Consider the following 21021-nt stretch of genomic DNA (forward strand, 5'->3'; position numbering starts at 1 on the left):
GGCCTAGCCCGATGCTTCCCTTTCATGACAAGGGAGGAATGTCAGGAACCCGCACCACCAATTCTGGAAACTTCCCAGCACCCTTCCCTGTGGAGCCATGACCATTCCCTCCAGCTCACTGAGTCATGGAAATGGCACACAACTTCCCCCGGGCCACAGGCCCTGTTGGGAGGAAACATGGAAACCCCACGGCGACCCACCAAGGTGGGCATAACACGGCCCTGAGCACCTGCACCGTGTCAAGACAACAGAAGCAAGTCCATGGTCAGGAACAGCCCACGACAGACACAGCACAAGAGAAGGCACTTCATCCTTCAGAAAAATAATGTGCATGTTAAAAATAGAATATTAACAATTTTAAACTATTTACATAACTTAATGGGTCTTAAGAAGCAGTGCAGCCAGTAAACCCATGTGGGGGCCTTGCCGGCAGCCTGACAGGTCTGAAGGTGGAACAGTCCTGCCACCCCCAGGACTCGCTGGCAGCACGGTCCCCAGGCACAGGGCAGCGGTGACCCCGGACAGCTGGAGGCTGCTGCAGGGCAGAGGCAGGCAGGGTGGGACACTCGGCATAGGTGGGGCCTGGTCCGGCCTCGCTGTGCTTTGGGGATATGTGTTTTCCAAGGGCAGGCCTGTCATCAGTCAGGTGGCCACCGTCTCCAGGGACTGGGAGGGCCCCTTGCGGCCCAGAGCAGTGGAACCTGGTCTTCAATCCCCCCGGGGCCCCTGCAGCCCAGACGCCGCACCGGGGCAGGTGACGACCACAGGCTGCCTGACACCTGGACGCATGGCTCCTCCCGACGTGCTGGAGGTCCAGAGTGGCTTACTGAGGCCGAAGAAGGGTCGGGTCTGGGCCCCCGTGGCCGGTGGGGCGGGGAAGGGTGAGGACCGGCTGTGGCCACCCTGCAGCCAGGAGGCCACCGGCCCGGAGCTCAGACCTCCGTGGGCGAGGCAGAGGACGGGCTCCCTGGTGCCCTCAGCTGCTGGCGACAGAAGCGAGGTCGTGGTCGTGGCGGGGCTGGGGGGTCCTCACCGCGGGGGCCCCTTCCTCCTCTGCTCCAGCTCGGGCAGCCGCTGCTCCCGGGTCTGTGCGTGCTGGGCCCCCACCCTGTGGGCTGCCTCGGTGGCCGCGATGTCGATCTGTGCGTAGCGGGAGGCCCCGGCCCCTGAAAGCAGCCCCGGTGAGCCGGCCGGCACCCCCACCCTCCTCCAGGGAGGCCCCTGGCCCCCGCCCCCGCAGAGCCTCGGGCTGGGAGAGGTGAGGGGATCCGGGACGCGAGCCTGGGGGTGGGGGGCAAGCTGGAAGGAAGGGGCCCCGCCCCAGGGGGCACGGCTCAGCAAGAGCAGAGACTGGGGGGCCCGGGCCACCGGCGCCCGGAGGCAGCCCCCCCACCCATGGGGACCCACCTCGGATCCCGGCGCCGGCCCCCTGGAGCTCCAGGCCCAGGTACAGCAGCTGCGTTTTGGAGGAGGGGCTGACGGGGATGTTCAGGTAGGGGGGCGCCTCGCTGCTCGGTCTCCCGGGCCCCGGGGCTCCTGTGCCGAGAAGGGCAGTGCGGGTGGGCGACCCGGGGGACCCCCCCGCAGAGAGCTCCACCCCCCCGCCCCCACCCTCTGGTCCTGCCAACTGACCATCTCTGGCCCAGCACTGCCCACCCTGGGGTCCACCCGCCTTCCCCCCAACACCGCACCACCTTCTGCGCCCCTTCACCAGTGAGCTTCTAGAAACCCTGGGCCCCTCTCCCCCCACGCCCCTGTCTGCTGCCACAAGCTAATCCCTGCTGAGCTGCCCTCACGGATGCCCCAAGGCCTGCTGCCGTCAGCGACCCCACTGTTCCGTCTTCAGCCCCCCTGCCACCCACCCTCACCCTCTCGGTCCTCCTGGGTCATCCCCATGCCCACCCCAGCTCCGGGCTCCAGGGACCACCTCTAGACCCGCGAGTCTCCACAGGAAATCCCTTCCCCCAAGTGCAGGCCCTCCATGCACAGTGACACCTCCATGCACAGTGACACCTCCTCCAGGATGGCCCCAGGCACCTCGAGTCCTCCCCTGTTTCCTAGCAGCAGATTTCACTGTGCACCCCCTCCTGGGGTATATGGGAGGTGCAGCACCCAGGGCACCTGAAGACCTGGCCCGGGCTGGGCTCGGGGGGACTTCATAGTGGGCCGCCTGGCTGTGCACCTGGCCACACTTCCCCACTGGCCCGAGAGCCCAGCACACCAAGGCCACAAGGAAGGAGCCCAGCCGTGGGGACCAAGGGTGACGTCCTGCTGGCTGTTCTCCAGAGGCTCCCCCACACCCCTGTCCTCAGGGTCCCCCGGGCACAGCCACATGAGGGTGGCCAGCTCTGCTGCTCAGAATAGATCAGGGATCAGATAGAGGGTTGAAGCTGCAGGGGACACCCTGTCTCTGAGCCCCTGCGCAGGGGTCGAGGGAGCCTAGCGCAGGGCCAGGACCTCAGGAGGCAGACCCTGTGTCCCTCAGGTCCCCGTCCCACCACAGGGCACCCACTGCCAGGGGGCGTCTCCTGAAGGTCCTCATGGTGCCTTCCCCCCTGTGCCCTTAGCTGCCGCAGCAAGGCCGGGGGTGCAGGGCACACTGTACTGCCTGCTTGCTCCCAGTGAGGGGGTGAAGGCCACAGAGCCCGCACCCCGGCCAGGGCCAGAGCCAGACCGTGGCCAAGTGGAGCCAGATCTCATGAACCAAAGCCAGTCACATGGTTCCTGCCCCTCCCAGCCTGGGGGCCCAGGAGACCCACCCCCCTCCTTACACGGTCCCTGCAGGGCAGGGCCCCCTCAGGATGCTGTGCCCACGTCCCTGACGTCAAAAACAGGACACTGATGCCCCGGGAAACTACTGTTCCCAAACATTCCTGCTGCTGACCCTGCAGGGAGACCCTCCGGCCAGTGCAGGGGTGTGGGGCTCCCAGGAGCGGCTCCGGACCCCGGCAGAGTCTGCACACAGGCAGCAGGGGTGCTCCAGGGGCACAGAGCCGGGGGTGCTCCCTGATGAGGAGGTGGCCCTGCTGCAGAGCGAGGGAGGGAGGTCCTCGAGGAGGGAGGCTGGAGGCTGCTGCTGGACACGGGGTGGGAAAGGCCGGATGCGTTGACCCCAGGGAACACGGGGAGGGCCCTCTGGACACTCAGCTTCCAGGCCAGGCTTGGGGCCCGGGCTGCCTGTTCGCGCACGGCCCTGGCCAGCCAAGGCCCGGCGCTGGGCTTCTCCGATTGGCAGCTCAGCCTGTCCTGTGCTCTCATCAAGCCAAGAACGGGCTGCTTTCCGCCTCTCAGCTGTGAGGCGAGGGGTTTCTGTAGATCTACCGCACCTGCAGCGCCCCGAATGCAGCCTAGGACAGGAAGGGGTGCAGCCTTGGCAGGCAGAGCAGGGCGAGGGCCCTCTCCCCACACCCTCCCCGGGCACGCCGTGTCCACCTGGGCTCTGCACACCCATCTGGACACCAACAGTGTGAGACTCTCCATCAAGCAGCCTGGAGGGGACCTGGGCACACAGAGGGGCAGACGCAGGCCCTCGCCCATGTACCCCGAGGTGATAGGCAGAAGCACCCAAGAGAGACACTTAGACCAGTGAGGCCAGGGGAAAATCCAAGCAGACTGCCTGGAGAAGGAGGCATGTGCCAAGGAATAGAGGACGAGAAAGAAGGAAGGGCAGAGGCAGAGGCCCGGGTGCAGCGGGGAGAGCCCTCAGGGGCTGAACCAGGACCTGAGGGGAGGCTAGGAAGGACGTCTGGAGCTGGTTCTAGGGCTGGAGCCACGTCTTGCCCAGTCCACAGCCGGCAGGGGAGGAGGAAGCAGGGGAGGGGCTCCCTCCTGGCCTCCGTGTCTAAGCAGTGTTCGTGGGGGCAGATCCCCCTCACCCTCCTCCCTCCCGCTCCTTCAGGTAGAGCTGCTCCCAGCCTTGCTAGAAGCCGGAACAGAGCCGAGGACAGAGGAGCACAGCCTGACCTCTCCTGCCTTCCCGAGGCACCCCCGCCGTCACCAAGGCTCTGGCCGCACCACCCCAGGCCCAGTTCATCCCCGTCTCTGCCGGACTCAGGCCCCACTTCCCCAGACCCTGGCCTCAGTGGAAAGAGAGGGTCTGTATCTTCCAGTAAATCCTGACGCCTGGGCCCCCGTCCCCTCCTGTTCCTGGGGGCCCACCCGCTGTCTGGGTAAAAGACCTCCACAGGGCCCTAGGGGCAGCCGAGTGGACAGCAGGAGGAGGTGTCTGGGACCATCCGGGAGTGGGCGTCAGGGGATAGGTTGCCCTGGGGTGGAGCTCAGTGCCCCATCCTGACCCAGAGAACCCAAGAGCAGCTTGCTGGGGCTTTCCTGTGGACCCGGCCTGCCCTGCCCGCCCCCTCCTGCCCCCAGAGGTCCACTGCAGGTCAGCCTGCAGGTCTGGCCCCAACAGGTGTCATGTGTCTCGAGAAGGACAGAGGATCTGAGCTCCTTAGGGCCCCCAGTCCTAAGGCTAAGGCCCAGAGCTGACCCCTGAGCCTCCCTGACCCCTCCACCCTGCCTAAGGCCAACCTTCCCCAAACTTCAGCTTCCCTCAACCCTCCAGGCCCTCCCCTGGGCAGCAGCCAGCTTCTGCCCATCCTTCACCTTCTAACTGAGCTTGGAGACCTCAAGTCTTCCCCTCACTCCCTGCTCATCACCAGGACCCCTCAACCCTGTTCTCCATCACCTCAAGGATGGGGCTCCCCGCCGCAGGCCAAGGCTCCGAGGCAGCCTGGCCCTGCCCGCTCCATGCACACAGCCCTCCGGGCTAGCTGGCCACGCTTAGCCACCCTGTCCTCATCCTCCGGCTGGGCCTGCCCCGCCCCTGCCAGGGCTCCTTCCGGCTGCACTCTGTCCCCCGACCCCACGGCCACCCCTCCCCCGTCCATGTCACCTTCTGCCCATTGTCTCCATCATGGCCACTAACACCCGCTGCCCCATCTGCTGCAGAGCCTCTGGCTAGGCCATGACTGCAGTCGCCATGCCCCCCACTCCCTTGTCCCGAGGCCACACGGGAGCTGGTCCCAAAGCTGGGGCCTACCTGAGTGTGTCATCAGAAGGCCGGGGGGTGAGGCAGCTGCTCCCTGGACCAAAGAGAACATGTGTCAACCTGTCCATCTGGACCCCGTTCCCCTTGCCCCAGCCTGACCAGCAGGATACTAACCCAGCTGCACCCAGGTCACTGGGGGCCTGGCTGCCTCTGGCGGACCCCAGCCCAGACTCCTCATCTCCCAGGGGGCCCCATACCCACGTGTCCCAGGACCCCCAGCTGGCAGCCCTGACCCTTGCTTGCCCTCTTCTGAGCCCTAGGCTAATTCTGGGCCTCCAAGGTCTACTCAGGGCTATGCAGAAGGGGGTGTGGCTGTCAGGTGCTCAGAGGTTGGAGCAGGTGCTCCCTGGGCCCTGCGGGCCCCGCCCCACCAGCACCTGTGGAGGTACCCACAGAGGCCATGAAGATGAGCCAGGACCCCCTGAACTGCACAACGGCCTCTTGGGGGGGCCTGATTAGAAGTGCAGAGGGGCCTGCAGGAGGAAGGGGCCATGGGGGCCTCAGAGCTGAGGACAGGATCTGATCAGGAGGGAGGGACAGTGGCCCGTGGCCAGCAGGTTCATTGTCACCTGGGCCTGGGCCTCCCACAGCCCTTGGGGGATGCCTCCCTACCCCCACCCCCATCCCCACCCGGGCCCAGGGCAAGTGACTGAAGCGGATCCAGCATCCCCAGCAGTCTGGGGATCACAGGCTGGCGGCAGGGCCTTGTGAGGAGCTGGGAACTGGAATGGGGGTGTGGAAACCCCAACCCTGCCCTGGGGGCCTCTGCTTGATGCCCCAGACTCAAGACACAGCAGCCTGACCCAGGTCCTGGCCAGGCTCAAGGGACACACTGAGCTGGTCTAACCCATCACCTTCCTAAAGGAGCTCTTGTGCAGGCCCGGGACCTGGGCAGAGCGTGTCTAGCCCCCCGACCCCCCGACCCCCGACCTAAGGGCCCCCAGTCTGGTCGCAGACCAGAGGCCGGCTGCCCACCGGGAGCCCTCACACACAGGCCTCTGAGGTACTAGAGGAGATCACCATCTGCCCACGGGAGCCGCGGAGCAAGCGCCAAGGGCCCACGGCCCCACCACAGCCCGCACCTGCTTCCGGGGCCGCTCCTGCGGGCACAGCATCAAAGCCAACGCTGAGCATGGGCAGGGTGCAGCTCAGCCCATTCCCCCTGCTGGGGGCCAGGACCCCAAACTCCAGGTCTGGGCCAGTGGGCTGCACACGCCCTGGAGAGACAAGGCAGCAGGACTCCCAGCATGGATCTGCCCACTCTGCTTGCGCCCAGCCCCACCAGGCAAGGCCCGGGCGCCCAAACAGCGAGGGGCCCTGGCAGGGGCAGACGCCACCCCACCTCACTCATGGCGCTAGCAGCTCGCAGCCTTATTACTTTTGCAGCCAGAGGCTGGGGTGCCTCAGGGGTGGAGGTGACAACAGTGGATCTAATGACCGCTGCTGTGAATAGACATCTACTGCCCACGCGCATCTATCACCTCATTGGACCCTCTCCATGTGCCCAGGGAGGTAGGCATCCTCGTCTACGCAGGAGGAAACAGAGGCTCAGAGAGGTGTAGAAACTTGCCTGAGGCCACCCAGCTGGCCTGGCGGGGTGCCGCTCAGCCCCCAAAGCCTGGCTTTCCTCACGCTACAGTTCACAGGCACCCCACCCAGAGCTCCCAACTCGGCCTCCACAGAGCTGGCCCCCCAGCAGGGTAAAATGGGAGTGATAGGGCAGGGCGGGGGCCCCTGGATGTGCAGGAGATGGGAGGTGGGATCCCTGGAGCTCGGCCACCCAAATGGGGAAGATGGAGGGGGGCTCCAGGCTCAGAGCCAGGACTCTCACTGGCCCAGAAAGCAGTGCCCACCCTCACTTGGACATGGGAAGCCACCTGCCTGAGCCCAAGTGGTCTCCAGTGAGCAGAGAACATGCCACACATGTGCGCACACACACACACACACGTGTGCATCTGTGCAAATAGCATACACACGGACATCACACATGTGCGATGCACACACCACACACAAATGTATGCATATGCACAAATGCACATTCCTGTGCACGCACCACACATGCACACACGTGTACACACACCGTGCAGATGAATGCAGCATCTGTACACACTACGTACACACACACACAGGTCACACAACCACGCACAGTGCACACACATGCAGCTGAATGCACACGTCACACGCGAATGCAAGTGCGCACGCACACACGCCCCATGGGCTGTCGGGAGCTGCCTCTCCTGCTTCAGGCCCCCAGTGCGTTCAGGCTCAAGGCAGGCTACTGGGCGAGGCCCCGTGCTGCCCCCTGAGACCCACAGGCTGGAGACAAAGGCCCCGCGGGGAGGGCCTGGCGGGAGGTGGGGAGGCTAGCAAATGGAAAAGGAGAAGATGGTAAGAAAAGAAAATTTTATTTCCAATCTAAGAATGTATTACAAACAGGTCCGATTTTAAAAATGTAAAAGAGCAACAAAGGTCTTTAGCCGACGGTAAAGGTACAAAGCAAAATATTTACAGGTGAGCCGTTGGCCCCCTGGGTGGGGGCGGGTGCCAGACAGTGCAGGACGGCGCCAGCCCAGGTCCCGAGCCGCACGGGCACCGGCCCGCCTCTTGGGGTGCACGAAACTGCAGAACAATGTAGGAAACCAGGCAACGCAGCTGCACCCCATGCAGGCGAGCAGACAGGCCACGGAGGGCGCCGGAAGCAGCTCTACCCCGGGCGACCCACGTGCCTCCAAACGCAAACGGATGGGCCTTGGAGCCCCAGCCCCTCTGGTCCTGACCCCTAGCCTTGCAGCTCAGCCAGGAGGGTGGAGGGGGTGAGGCGCAGCTTCCAGAGTTTTCCCAGGGGCCTCCTGGTGTCACCACCTTGCTGCCTGCCCACCCCTGGCCCGGGAGCCTGCAGGTTGAGGAACAGGCTGGTGGGTGAGCAGTGGAGGTTCTTGAGTCATGAGACCCAGACCCCACAAGTCCCTGCGCCTCCTGAGCCTCAGTTTCCTCCCCTGTAAGACGGGCCACCCGTGGCGCTGCTTCACAGAGGTGTGCAGTGGACAGGTAAAGCTCGTCCTACACGCACCGTGCCACGCTCCTGTCCCGGGAATCTGGGTCTGCAGCTGCTGCAGAGGAAGCTAATTTTTAGCAGATGACCTGACTGTGCACCACGGAAGGGATGTATCTGAGAAGTAAGAATGGCCATCCAGCGGGTAGGCAGGGGAACTGGACGGGAGGTGGCTGCGGCCCGCGAGGGGCCTCCCAGCCCTGATCACCCCGAGGGCCTGGCTAAAGCCGGCTGGGACACAGCACCAGCCTGGGTCCCCTGCACCCCATCCTCAGGCTTTGGGACTGTACACGCCCCCAGCCTGCTCCACCCAGAGCTTCCCACTTTCCAGAAGGCACTTGAGCTGCAGGCTAGTCGCCCTCTCCAAGTCCTGGGGGCCCTCCCTGCAGGCTCCACTCCCCAGAGGGCAGCCTCTGGGACTGTCACCCCTCCCCCCAGGCCCTCCCCCCTGTGCCTCACCAACAGCACCGAGGGCACCCTTTCCCCTCCTGCCGGGAGGGACAGAACCCAACCCCCGCAGCAGCGAACCTGAGCTGTGGCTCTCAGGGAGGGGGGTTTACCTTGAGTCCTCCACAGGCCGGACAGGTGGAAAAGAAAGCTGGAGGAGGCCCTGCATGGGGGCTGCCTGCCTCCCAGGTCTCGACAGGGGCCTCGCTGCCCGGGCCCTCCGCCACCTGTCCCCGCCGCCTCGCGCCCAGGCAGCCGGAGGGACACCCTGCGGACATCTGGCCACCCGAGTCCCCGGCCCCACCATCGTCCAGGCTGCCCTGCACAGCCGAGGTCTGGTCCCCGGGGGCCTGGCGCAGGCTGCGCGGCGTGTCATAATGGTGCCGCAGGGCCGTGGGCACCTGGTACTCGGCTGTCCCCGGCGGGCAGGCGCACAGGCTGGGCTCGCACCCCCCGGCCGCAGGCGGCAGGCTGAGCAGGGAGCCGAACTCGTCGCCCGCGCGCCACACGTCCAGGCTGCTGCCGGCGCAGGAGGAGAAGCTGCCCGAGTACGAGGAGTGGCTGCCCGTGGCGATGCCGCTGTCCGATGAGCTCTGGCGGCCGACCTCCTGCAGCTGCCGAGGCCGCAGCGGCTTGGGGGGCGGCCTGGAGGTGCCCGGCACGGTCTCCGCAGAGGCCTGGGCGGCGGCCAGCCCTGGACCCTCCTGCGACGTGCTGGCCGAGGACGAGGAAGGCTCTGGCCATGCGGTGAGGCGGCCACCGGCGCTGACATCCGAGTGGCTGGCCTCTGAGGAAGAGCTGGACAGGCTGCGGTCATCCCCTAGACAGAGCACAGGGCGGTCGGGGTGTTGACACTGCTCTGGGGGCTGGGGTGGGCTCAGGGAGGGCTGGGGGCGACATCGGCCGAGGGCCAGCACTCTCCAGGCCCCCATCGCCCCCTCCCCAGCACCCCCCCCCCCGCCCCCACCCAGAGGCTCCTGCACAAACCAGCTCACCGGGTCAGGCCCCTCCTTGAATACCAATCTTTCACACACACACACACACACACACACACACACACACTGTACCACCACCACCACCACCACCCTCCCGCCCCCGGCCCTCTCTGGAACCCACGTCCTCCTGCTGCCCCCTTGGTCACTGCCCTCTGGGAATCAGAGGATCACGGCTCAGTGCCAAGAGGCTCCTTACTTCTGGGGACAGGCTCACAGTGCACCCCACCAGACTGGACTGGCAGCAGTAGAGAGGACAGACAGGCCCCACAGCATGGCTCCCCCCCCACCCCAGGCAGCCCCCCCCGACCCCCCCCCACCCGCCTGGCAGCAGCCCCTTCTGTCCAGTTCCCAGCAAACAGAGAGTCCTCGGGCTGCCGAGGAGGACCCTTTTGTCTGGGCACTAAGGGTAAAGCTGAAGCCCACAGGAGCCCACAGCCTTACCCAGGCCACAGGGCTGCTGGGCAAGCAGAATTTGCACCCAGCTCTCCCAGCTTTCCCAGCTCTCTGGCAGCACCACTCATGATGTTTGTGGCATCATGAGTGAGGGGAAGAATGAGTGAGCAGAGAGGAGGAAGGAATGAATGAGTGAGTAGGAGGGAAGGAATGAAGGAGTGAGCAGGAGGGGAGGCATGACCAAAAAGCAGGAGCCTGGCTCAGGCCCCATAGCAGTGGCCCCTCCCCACAGCAGCAAGGCAGCCCACCTACCTCCTCCTCCCCCTCCTCCCCCACCGTCCCTCCTCCCCTCCTCCCTCTCCTCTCCCTCCTACCCTTCTCTCTCTCCTCCCCCACTGCACCCTCCTCCCCAACCTCCCCTACCTCCCCCACCTCTCCCACCTCCCCTACCTCCCCCACCTCCCCCACCTCCCCTACCTCCCCTACCTCCGCTACCCAGACGACCCGCGTGCGACAGGAGGCTGAGCCGCTTCTCCAGCCTCAGGGCCTCCAGGGCCTCCTGGGCCACACGTTCCTCTGCAGCGGCAGGACCCCCGGGGCTCGGGTCTGCAGCAGAGAGGAGAGTCAGGAGACGTGGCCTCCTTGCTCCCACCCAGGGCCCTTGGCCGCGGGCGCCACCCAGGTGTCACAGTGAGTGAGTCCAGCACCACCAGGGCCACACATGTGCTGGGGGTTGGGGCTCAAGGCCATGGCAGGGCCCCGGGTGACCCCCTCCCCTGCAAGTCCCAGCTCCTCCCCAGCCACGGGGCACCAGTCTCAGGGCACCTGCCCCCTCCAGATCCCCCAGCCAGCAGCCCATATCTGGTGCCCCAAAGCCAGCAGGTGTTCCCCACGGTGGGGACGCTGGCATTGGATGGACTCTCTGAGCCCCTTGTCCACATCTACAAAGTGGGGGTGTGGAGAGAGTGCATCTCAGTCAGGGCAGGACCAGGACGGGGGCGCGCAGGGTTGTGCTTAGGGCAGAGCAGACGTCGGAACTCTCATCTCTCCCCTCCTGACTGTCTCCCCGTGGGTCCAGCTGAGCAGGTGTGAGCGCAGGGGCACCCCAGAAAGCCCGGGGTGTGAGGCTGCTGACCCAGGAGAGGCCACCTCGCAGGAGAGCCCGATCATCACAGGGCCTAGACCCAATGCCACCCAGAGCCCCACCAGCCTGTCCACACCCTGCCTTCACGCCTGTCCCACTGTCCTGTCCACACCCTGCCGTCCGCACGGACCGGTGGCTGCCAGGCAGGAGGGCGCCAGCAGAGGGCGCCACCGCACCACCCAGCAGAGCCCAGCTGGAGAAGAATGGGCCACAGGAGCCACCTCCTCAGTCCCCAGCCCGCCCCCAACCCGTCCCCCCAGGGCCCATGTGGGGTGTGGAGGTGGGGTGAGGGATCTGCTGAGCAACGGTGGACCCAGTCCTTCCCAGGGGCCCTGAACGACCCGCCCCCTGGCTGTGGCACCCGTGCAAGGAGACCACAGACGCGAGCTCACTGACCACTTGCCACGTCTCCCACCTGGACAATGTGACAAGCACCACCTCCCTGGGCTGCGGGGAGTACCAGCGATCCTGGGTACCACGCACCCGGTGAGCCTCTAAGGAGGCTGTGGGGACAAGAACCAGCCTCTGTCCCTCCTGGGCTGTCCCTGAGGGGCCAGGACCTCTGGGATCCCGCCCTGCTGGGGCCCCACAGTGCCCAGGATCTCGGGGGTCCCGCCCTGCTGGGGACCCACAGTGCCCGGGATAGCGTGGTCCCTCCGGCGTCCGGCTCTGTCCTGCCCAGGGCTCTTGGAGAATGCGCCCCAGCCACAACCAGGGAGTGGGGGCAAGATGAGGGGAGCTCAGTGCAGCCTCACACCCACCACCAGTGAGACCCCACCCGCCACCCACCACCTGCCACCCACCAGGCAAGCGCACAAGGCAGCTTCCAGCCAAAACACAAACTCCACCTGGGACCCGGCTGGCTCTGGCCCCAGCCCACAGTCCCAGCCTCGTGGGGCAAGACCCCACACCAGTCCAGATCAGAAGGTCTCCGTGGGCCCCACTCGGGGTCTCTGGCCTCCTGGGGCCCCACCTGGTACAGCCAGAGTGTGTGGGTCCCAGGAGCTGTGACCCCGTGGAGGAAGGGCGAGGACGGCGTGTGCTGTCCCCTCGGGAGCCCGGCGGCTGATCCCTTCCCATGGGCAGCCTGGCTGACCCATCAGTGGCCCCCCGGCCCCTCCCCGGCAGGCCACACTCCCACACGCACCTGGGAGAACCGGCCGCAGCCCGAAGGGGCCCTTGGTCGGGGAGATGCCGCGGACAATGCAGTCGAACAGGAAGCTGATCTGCTCTCCCTCGGCCGAGGACAGGAAGAAGACTCCGGCCCCTGCAGAGGGAGGCCAGACCCCGTGTCGGCCCGGCCCCAGCATCCACGGGGCGGGACCGCTGCAGAATGGGCCCAGGGGCCACCAGATGGAGAACGCGGGAACCCGGAGCGAACCCTGCACACGCGGGGGTGGGGTGGCGTGAGTGTCCCCTGAACGCCCAGGAGGAGCCTGTGCCTGGCCTGGGGAAAACCCCACTCTGTCCTTCAGGCCCACACAACTTGTCGCAGCAGCGTGGGCACACGTCTGGCCATCGGGCCTGTGCGCACCAGCCCACCCAGGCAAGCTTGCTGTGCGCCAGGCCGGCTGGGAGGAGGCGTCCCACCCTGCTGGCCCTCGGTCCTCTCCGTGGGCCTCCGCTGGCCAGGACGAGGAGCCGGGGTGCCTCAGGAGGACGCGGCCCCAGGAGGAGGCCGGGAGGGGGTTCCAGCTCTCTCACATGCCCAGGCTCATCAGAAGCAAGGAGCAGTCCCCTAGCGTGAGGTTCGCCTGCCAGGAAGCAGCCAGGGGGGCCTGGGTCTCAGCAGGTGCCCCACGACCCGGTCTCCTGGCTCGGGGCTGCTCCGAGGGCGAGTGTGTGTGTGAGGTGGGCCTGCCCCCCACAGGAGGTGGCCGCGGGCTGCAGCCAGTGATGCATAGTGCCCACCTCACAGACCCCCTTCCGGGACCTGTTTTCGGGTGGGAATCGTGCCCAGAGGCCCTGGGCCAGCAGAGGGCAGGCCGCGTGAGTCAGCACAGCCCAGGGGTGGAGGGGGGAGGCCTCCTGCTGGGCCGGAGCCCCGCCAGGGTGAATGAAATCCCGCACCACCGCCCAGTGAATGGGGACACCGGGCCACGTGGGGCTGCATGCTCGGCTGGCGTCACCACACAAGAATGCCTGCGAGCCCTGCCTCGTCCGTCCGTTGCCCAAAGAAAGGCACGCTGGCTCCCGAAGGGCAGGTCCCGGGGCGGCCCTGCAGGCGGAAGGGGCTGCAGGGGGAAGGCTTCCCAGTTACACCTCTGTCACCCGCCAAGGCCACAGTGGCTCTCCTGGGGTTCTCGGGGGGTGCAGCACCCTGCCCTCTGATCCACCCACTCAAGGCCCCCCGAGGGTGTCCGCACCTGCTTAGAGACCCCAGAGGGGGCCGAGAGGGACAGCAGCCCAGCCGGTGGGCCGCCCGGGCATACCCCAGAGCCTCCGCTGCACGGATGGGCTGGGAGCTGCTGCCCTGCGGTGGCGGTGGCGGTGGCGGTGGCGGTGGCGGTGGCGGTGGCGGGAGGGCAGGGGAGGAGAGGGCCGCTCCCCGCCCCCCCGCCCCAGCAGCCGCGCCAGCTCGCACAAAGGGCCGGGCCTCTAATCCCGAGCTTACAGTCAGCTGGCAGCGGCCGCGGCACAACCAGTCCCCCGACTATAAAAAACCACATTACGAAGCAAGGGGAGCCGACAGCATTCCACCAGGCGTCTGCTGGGCGTCATGCTCCCCAAGACGCAGCCGGCAAGGCCTGGGAGCATGGCTGCCGCCCCCATGCAGACCCGCGAGCTAACCACAGAGGTTCCCTGGGGACGGGTGGCCCGAGCCCCCACGTGAAGCCTCCAAGACACAGCTCGCTGACCACTGGCCGGCCCTCTGTGGGCTTCCCTCCTGCACCCCAGGCTTTGGGGACACTGGGAGCTCCCTAAGTGGGGGCAGCTCACCCAAGCTCTCCACCCAGGAGGCCACCACTGGTAATGTCACCTCAGCTGTCCAGACTCCACGCACCTAACATCACTATTCCCAGCCCCTGACCCCTGATGGTTCATTTGGTGCTGCTAGGAGGGAGCACCTCCTCTGAGATGTACCCTGTGATCCTTTACTCTGCATGTCCCTTAAGTGGATGCTGTCCTGGCTGCCAGGCCGGAGTCTTATAGGCGGACCACTTCTGAGGCATCCTGGCCCCAGTGCCTCAGCCAGGGCCGGGGGCCCGGGGGACCCAGGCACTCAGTGTGGTAGAAAGAGGGAAGCAGAGACAAGCGGGCCTTCCCCTAAGAGAGTGTTCTTTGAATCTGTTTGCTTGCCTGTTTGCAGGGCCGGAGGAACTAGAGCCTGGCCCACTTTGCCACAAGCTCACCTCCTTCCATCCTGGTCCATAAAGCCCCACCCTGGGGCAGGATCCGTGCCAGAGGCCATCCTCCAGGCCACCCACCCACACCACTGACTGAGTGACCCGTCCACCACATTCAGCAAGGACGAGCCATCCCCGCCCAAATCCCCGACCCACAGAACCATAAGCAGTGAAACAGCCGCCAAGTGCTGCGCGATCATGACATGGGGAGACAGGGATACAGAGGAGCGAAAGTCTGCTGAGCAGGAAGCCAGCGGCTGCTGGGGTGACAGCCACCTTTTGCTTAGGGTAGATGCTGTGGGTTCCCGGGAGCTGCAGGCAAAACTCATGGGCTTTATAAATGCAGTTAGTCCCTAGGACAGCATCTCCAGCACAAAGGCCGATGCACCCCACGGAAAGAGTCCCCAGCCCTGAGAAAGAAGCACTTTCCATCCACACGTTCCATGCACCCAGTTCCTTGGGTAGATTCCTGTTGCAAGTTAATCCTGGTAACCACCAGCGTCCTGAGCTCTGCCAATGCTCAGTGTCCCAGCTCCGTGGAGACTGAGACCGGATGGTGAAGTCCTAGTGGGGACCGAGCGCCTGCAAGCATCTGGAGAAGGTTCTAGAAAGCTCTGTCCAGGCAGCACCAACCTGGCTGGTGCTGGACTTTCACTCAGAATGCAACTGACCCAGGCCCCTGGGGTATCATTTTGCACAGGGCTTCCTAACGGAGCCAAACATCGACCAACTGGAACTTCATTACTCTCTGCCCTTAGTTTTCAAGAAAGGACCGACGTTCAAGGAAACAAGTTCATTCGAAATCAAGTTTTAAATTTCACCCGATCATCTCTCCCACCAGGAGGACTGACTGAAGACCAAACAGCAGGATGCAACAGGTGTCAGCGAGGACATGGGGAGAGAGGAGGGCCAGGACATGGGGAAACCAGAACTGAGTGGTTCTCAGGGTGCGCTGCTGGGGGGCCACCGAGGAAAACAGCACGGAGGGTCCCCTAGAACTCACAAGCAGAGTCACCCGACGACCCAGAGACTCCAGACCTGGGTGGGGGCGGACAGATACCATGTGACCCCACCTCTGTGAGGCCCGCAGAGGCGTCAGATCCTAAATACAGAAGGTAGGCAGTGGGGGTCAGGGGCCGGGGGTCAGGAGGGTTGTGTTTGCTGGGGACCGAGGGTGGGGACGGCTGCAGGACACTGAATGCGCTTCAGGCCTCTGAGCTGTACTCTCAACAACGAGTAAAAAGCAGATTCTCTGCCTCATATATTTTGCCACCGTAGACACAAACAAAGCACCCTCTCGCAGGCACCACCACACGAAGCAGCCTGCACTGCAGCCTTGCAGCCGCCACCCCTCCGTGCCCGGAACATGCCCCAATCTCTGTGACACCACCCCCTGTACACACACACACACGTGTGCACACACAAACACACGGTGGCTGGCATGCCGTCATGTCTGGACCGTCCCTTGAGGCCACACTGCCCATTCCCCAGGGGCAGGGGGACACGGAGCCTTCCCCTTGGGCCTTCCTGCCTGGGAGGAAACAGAGCAGAGCAAAGCCCCCTAAGGAGGAAGCCCGGGGCGCTGCTGACAGCCGGTCCCATCCCCACTTCACCTGGTGCTGGGCTGGCCCTGGGCTGGCTGGCGGTGCAGTGGAACACGGAGTGCCAGATCCCAGAGAAGTCACCAGTGGCTCTGAGCCTCGCCTTCCCCATCTGCAAAATGGGGCTGGTGCCCGTACCTCATGGTTGGTGTGAAGACAGGGGAGCACAGAGAACTTCAAGCGTGGGACCCCTGTGGTTACTGCTCTCCACGCTCTCCCTGCCCAGCCTACGCTCTCCCACCATGTGACCTCCGTGTCCAGGTCGTCATCCTGGACACTCGGGGCACCCAGGACCAGCCTGGGAGGCCAGCCCCTAGTGAGTGACAAGGGATTGACGGATTCCAGGCTCACTCCCACCTCCAGAGTGGAAGATTCCCAGCAGAGGGGTGGAATGGACCCCAAACCACCTGAAATGTGACTAGTGGTCTAGACCCAGAGGGCAGACTTGATCTCCTTGTAGGAAACTGAAACCACCCCCATCAAATGACCCCAGTTCATAAATGTCCCTGAACATGCTGCCAAGTGGAGGGGAGCCCGGGCCTTTGCTGTTCCCCACCCCACCCAGGATGCCTCCCCGTGGGCAAAGCACTGGAGCAGGCCCGGCCCAGGGCAGGGGCTCCATCCTCCTGGGACCCTCACCCCAGCAAGCACTCTTCCTTCTCCCGCCCACCCTAGGCTGGTCCTCCCTCTCTCCCCATTTCAACCACCACCTAGTTAACATTCCTGCAATTCCCAGTGACCCCCCTCTCACACATGCTGCTGACTCAGCCTCAGGCCACATCCAGAGCTTTCTCACGGCTGCCTTCATGCCCCCCACCTCAATCCCCATGGGCATCTAGGGCCGAAGTCATCACCCTGAACACAGATCTGCTGGTGGCACTGTGCTGCTCAGGCTCCCTGCTACTCTGGGAAGACAGAGCATACTCTGGTCTGCATACTGGGCTTCCTCCTCCTGCAACCTCGCCTCTGCCACCACCTCCTAACGGGGTTCCTGCACACGCCATGCAGGTCACGCATCTGTGCTGGGGTCAGAGACCAGGGCTTCGGTCAGCTCTGTCAAGACCACCCAGCATTCAGACCACAAAGTCCAAAAGAGGCACCAGAGGACTTGTCAGAGGTGGATGATGCAAGCGTTTTAAAGGCGGAGCAAGAGGGGTACCTGGGGGGCTCAGTGGGTGAAGCATCCGCCTTCGGCTCACTTCTACGGCTTCCTGGATCCTGGGATGGAGGCCCACATCGGGCTCCCTGCTCAGTGAGGAGTTGCTTCTCCCTCTCCCTCTGACCTCCCCCTATTCATGTACACACAGTCACTCTCTCTTTCACTCAAAAAAATAAATAGATATAGATAGATACGCAGCAAGAGAGTTCCTCCTAGCTTATGGCGTCATCCTTTACTCACTTAAAAAAAGTCATTTAAAAAGGCCCACCATGGACAGCCTGATGGTTCAGCGGTTTAGCGCCACCTTACGCCCAGGGTGTGATCCTGGTGACCTGGGATCGAGTCCCGTTGGGCTCCCTGCATGAAGCCTGCTTCTCCCTCTGCCTGTGTCTCTGCCTCTCTCTCTCTCTCTCTCTGTCTCTCATGAATAAATAAAAATCTTTTTAAAAAAATGCCCACCAGGGATCCCTGGGTGGCGCAGCGGTTTAGCGCCTGCCTTTGGCCCAGGGCGCGATCCTGGAGACCCGGGATCGAATCCCACGTCAGGCTCCCGGTGCATGGAGCCTGCTTCTCCCTCTGCCTGTGTCTCTGACTCTCTCTCTCTCTCTCTCTGTGTGACTATCATAAATAAATAAAAAATAAAATAAAATTTAAAAAAAAAAATGCCCACCATGTCCCACGAGGCTGAAGTGATGGACTGCACCCAGAGGAACCGGGCACTAGTGGAGGAGGGGCCAGCACAGATGGCCGGCACATACAATGAAGGGGGTACATTTTTGACAGCCACTGTCCATGACACTCCTCTGCCACAGGCTTGGGGACCTTTCCACCACCTGCTGAATTCCTCAGCATGCCAGGACCCTGACCTCTTACAAATGCAACTAGCTCATGTAAACAGGGAAATGCCCTTGAAATGACCTTGACAGGAGGACCAGCCAATGCAAGGGACGGAGATCTTCTCTGGGCCCCGTCTTAGAAACTTCCATTCACCCTTAGGCCCAGCTTGCATGCCCCTCCCCAAAGCCTGCCCTCCCGGGGCTCTGGGCGGGGACTGCTTCTCCCATTCTCTGTTGGTGCCCCAAATCCCTAACCACACACAGTGGGCCACCACCGACCCAGAGACAGAGGATCAGGCCACGCTGGGAGACCCTGGACTCCCACCCAGCAAGCCTACTCCCATCTGACACTGAGCAGGCCATTGTCCACATGGAGGCCACAGAGAGAAATGCCTATCTGGGAGGGACCCAGATCTACCCCAGGCCCCCACATACCTGGCCAGGCCCTGAGAGGACTTCAGCCACACACAACCCTGGTCATACCCACCCTGATGCCACTCCCACACCTACCAGGGCCATGACCCCTCTGCTTTGCCCTCCCGGGTCCTAACCCCATCTCCACACCTTCTAGGCACCCTCTTTACACTCAGGGTGGGCAAAGGCAGCCAGGGATCATCTCCTGCTCTCAGGAGAGCTGTCTGTGGCCAAGAACCAAGGGTGTGTGGTTCTGAGGGGCACAGGGGTCAGGCTGGGACTGTGCCAGGGGAGGGAGGGGATGCTGATTCTTTATGCCCCAGACCTGCCAGGGCCTTCTGATGATCCCAGCCCAGCTCTCTGTCCTCCAGATGAAATGTGCCCAGGGCCACAGGCCCATCATGATCCAAATTCTAAAACCTTCACAGTCAAGGTGACCCACGTCATGGGCTAAATGGTGGTCCCCAAAGGATAGGTCACATCCCAAACCTGTAACTGTGACCTTATTTGAAACAATGGTCTTTAACCAAGTGAAATGAGATGAGGTGATCCTGGATTATCTGCGGGTCCTAAATCCCACAGAGTCGGAAGAGAAGTCACAGGGAGATGGTCTGTGACAGCAGAGGGCAGGCTGGAGTGGGCAGCCACAAGGCCAGGGCCATCTGGAGCCACCAGGGGCCAGAAAAGGCGGGAAGGGGCCTCCTTGGAGGAGCACAGCCCGGCCCACACCTTGATTGGGGATGCACTGGGAAGGAATTGTTTTTATTGTTCTGAGGCCTCAATTTGGGGGAATTTGCTACAGCAGCCCCAAGACCCTGACTCACGTGCCTGCGGGGATGCCCAGGGCCTGACCCCCCGGTGGTCCGACCACATGTGCAGGGGTGCACGGTCCCTCCACCCCAGCCCTGTATCATGTGGCAGAGCACCCCGCACCCCTCCCCGTGAGAGCCTAAAACCCAGCTTCTGCCGGCAGAGCCCTGGCAAACTTGTCCCTGGAGAACAGAGCCCAGCGGGACCCGCCGTGGGGCCACCCAGAGGATCTTCCACGGCGGCCTCTGGGGCGCACGGGGAGCAGCTGGGAGACTGAATCCCAGGGCGCCTGCACCCCTGGGCCCGGCCGGCCCAGCTAGCACGGGAGCAGCACTCAGCCGGCCCCACAAGGGCTCCCTGGGGCTGCCGGGCCTCCCGGAGCCACAGCCCGATGGCCGCAGCGTCTGCAGGAAGGAAGGAGCCCACCCACGCCGGCTCGGGATCATGAACTCCGAGGTCCTCTTACGTTACAACCGGCAAATATAAGGTGTCTCCGAGGAAACGGGTCCTCCTGACTGGCCTCCCTCAGGGCACAGCCGGTGCCACCCCCAGGAGGTCTGCACCCGTCTTCAGGTGGCCGCAAACAGTGCTCCCCCTGCCCGGGCCCCCACGTGGGGGGATCTGGGGGGGGAGGGCTGCCCCAGACCCAGTGCACCGTGGCCCAGCTCCGACTGTGCACATGGCTGGGTGCCCTGCCCCCTCCACTGTTCTGGACCGCAGACTGCTGCCACCTTGAATGTTCCAGAACAAGGTGCCCCAAGGCCACATCCCGCGGGGTGGGCGGAGGGGGAACTCCAGCTGGTGCCTCACCCACCCCTCCACCTAGCCCAGAGCAAGCACCCCAGCAGCTGTGCTTAGGCTCCCACTCGAACACCCCGGGGCCTGGCTGTGCCCCCCCAAGGCTCCGGGGCTCCCACCCCACAAGCCCGCTGCACCCCACCCCATCTGCCTGCCTTTGCTTCTTCAAACACCCTCCCCCAAGCCCAAGCCGAGGACCCAGCCCATCAAAATTCAGCTGGCTCCAGAGGTCTTGCTGCCTTGAGCAGGAATTCAAACCTCACTGCTCACTCTTTGCATCTTCATAGCTAATGACTTATGTCCTCGGAGGCAGGGCCCTGGGCTGCCCCCCAAGGCTGACCGGCTGGCACCCTGCCCATCCTTGGCAGAACAAGGGGCCAAGCCAGCCAGCACGAGCACGTGCTCAAGCGCAGAGAGACCCAGTCAGGGCCAAGGTCCCAGAGCCCTGTCGGCGCCCTCCCAAACCTGGCCGCCTCGAGCACGTGCCAGACTCTGTGATAAGCCCCTGCCACCGTCCTCTTCCCGGGAGACTGTCGGTCAGGGGATCAACGACCTTACGTGGAGGGGGCCATGACCCCCATCTGGTGAGGGTCCCAGGCTGAACTGAGATGGGGGTTCACGGCTCCCACTCAGGTCACCCTGGCCATGGGACAGGTCATCGGGAGGCCACTGGACCTCACTGCCAGCCCTGGGCAGCAGCAGAGATGGGCACGGGCCCTTCTGGGGAAAGAACAGAGGGTTCGTGCCCTTAAGCTGCCACAGGCCCAGACGTGTGCACACCCCCATGCCTGGAGAGCAGTGGGCAGGGGCGCTGGCACACCCCTGTTCCCGCAGTGGCCTGAGCTCTGCGTTCCAGGGACGGGCCGTGCCTCTGCTGCCCTGCTCCCCCTGGGGCTCAGCTCGCCAGCACCCTTCCTCCCCTGCACGCCTCACCTGGGCGTCCCCACGGCCCTCAGACCCCCCCTCCCAGAGCCT

At 64.2% G+C, this 21021-nt stretch overlaps 1 protein-coding gene across 10 annotated transcripts in view; it reads right to left on the minus strand.

The window, feature by feature from the left end:
• Nucleotides 1-313: 313 nt before the first annotated feature.
• The window catches only part of DOK7 (docking protein 7), a 31012-nt gene continuing 10304 nt past the window's right edge, over nucleotides 314-21021 (minus strand). For 3 of the 10 annotated variants that reach the window (XM_077875735.1, XM_077875720.1, XM_077875727.1), the window contains exons 5-7: nucleotides 12229-12463; nucleotides 10424-10543; nucleotides 7440-9369 (exon numbers count right to left, since the gene is read on the minus strand). In XM_077875735.1, the coding sequence (XP_077731861.1) occupies nucleotides 8645-9369; nucleotides 10424-10543; nucleotides 12229-12463 (1080 nt within the window). In that variant the 3' untranslated portion in view covers nucleotides 7440-8644. Of the gene's footprint in view, nucleotides 1167-1407; nucleotides 1534-3141; nucleotides 3178-5041; nucleotides 5085-7439; nucleotides 9370-10423; nucleotides 10544-12228; nucleotides 12464-21021 lie in introns of those variants that run through there. The other 7 variants (XM_077875744.1, XM_077875771.1, XM_077875763.1 and 4 more) reach the window with 4 other exon arrangements.

The sequence above is a fragment of the Canis aureus genome, chromosome 2 (genome assembly GCF_053574225.1).
Source record: "Canis aureus isolate CA01 chromosome 2, VMU_Caureus_v.1.0, whole genome shotgun sequence".
Classification (NCBI taxonomy): Eukaryota; Metazoa; Chordata; class Mammalia; order Carnivora; family Canidae; genus Canis; species Canis aureus.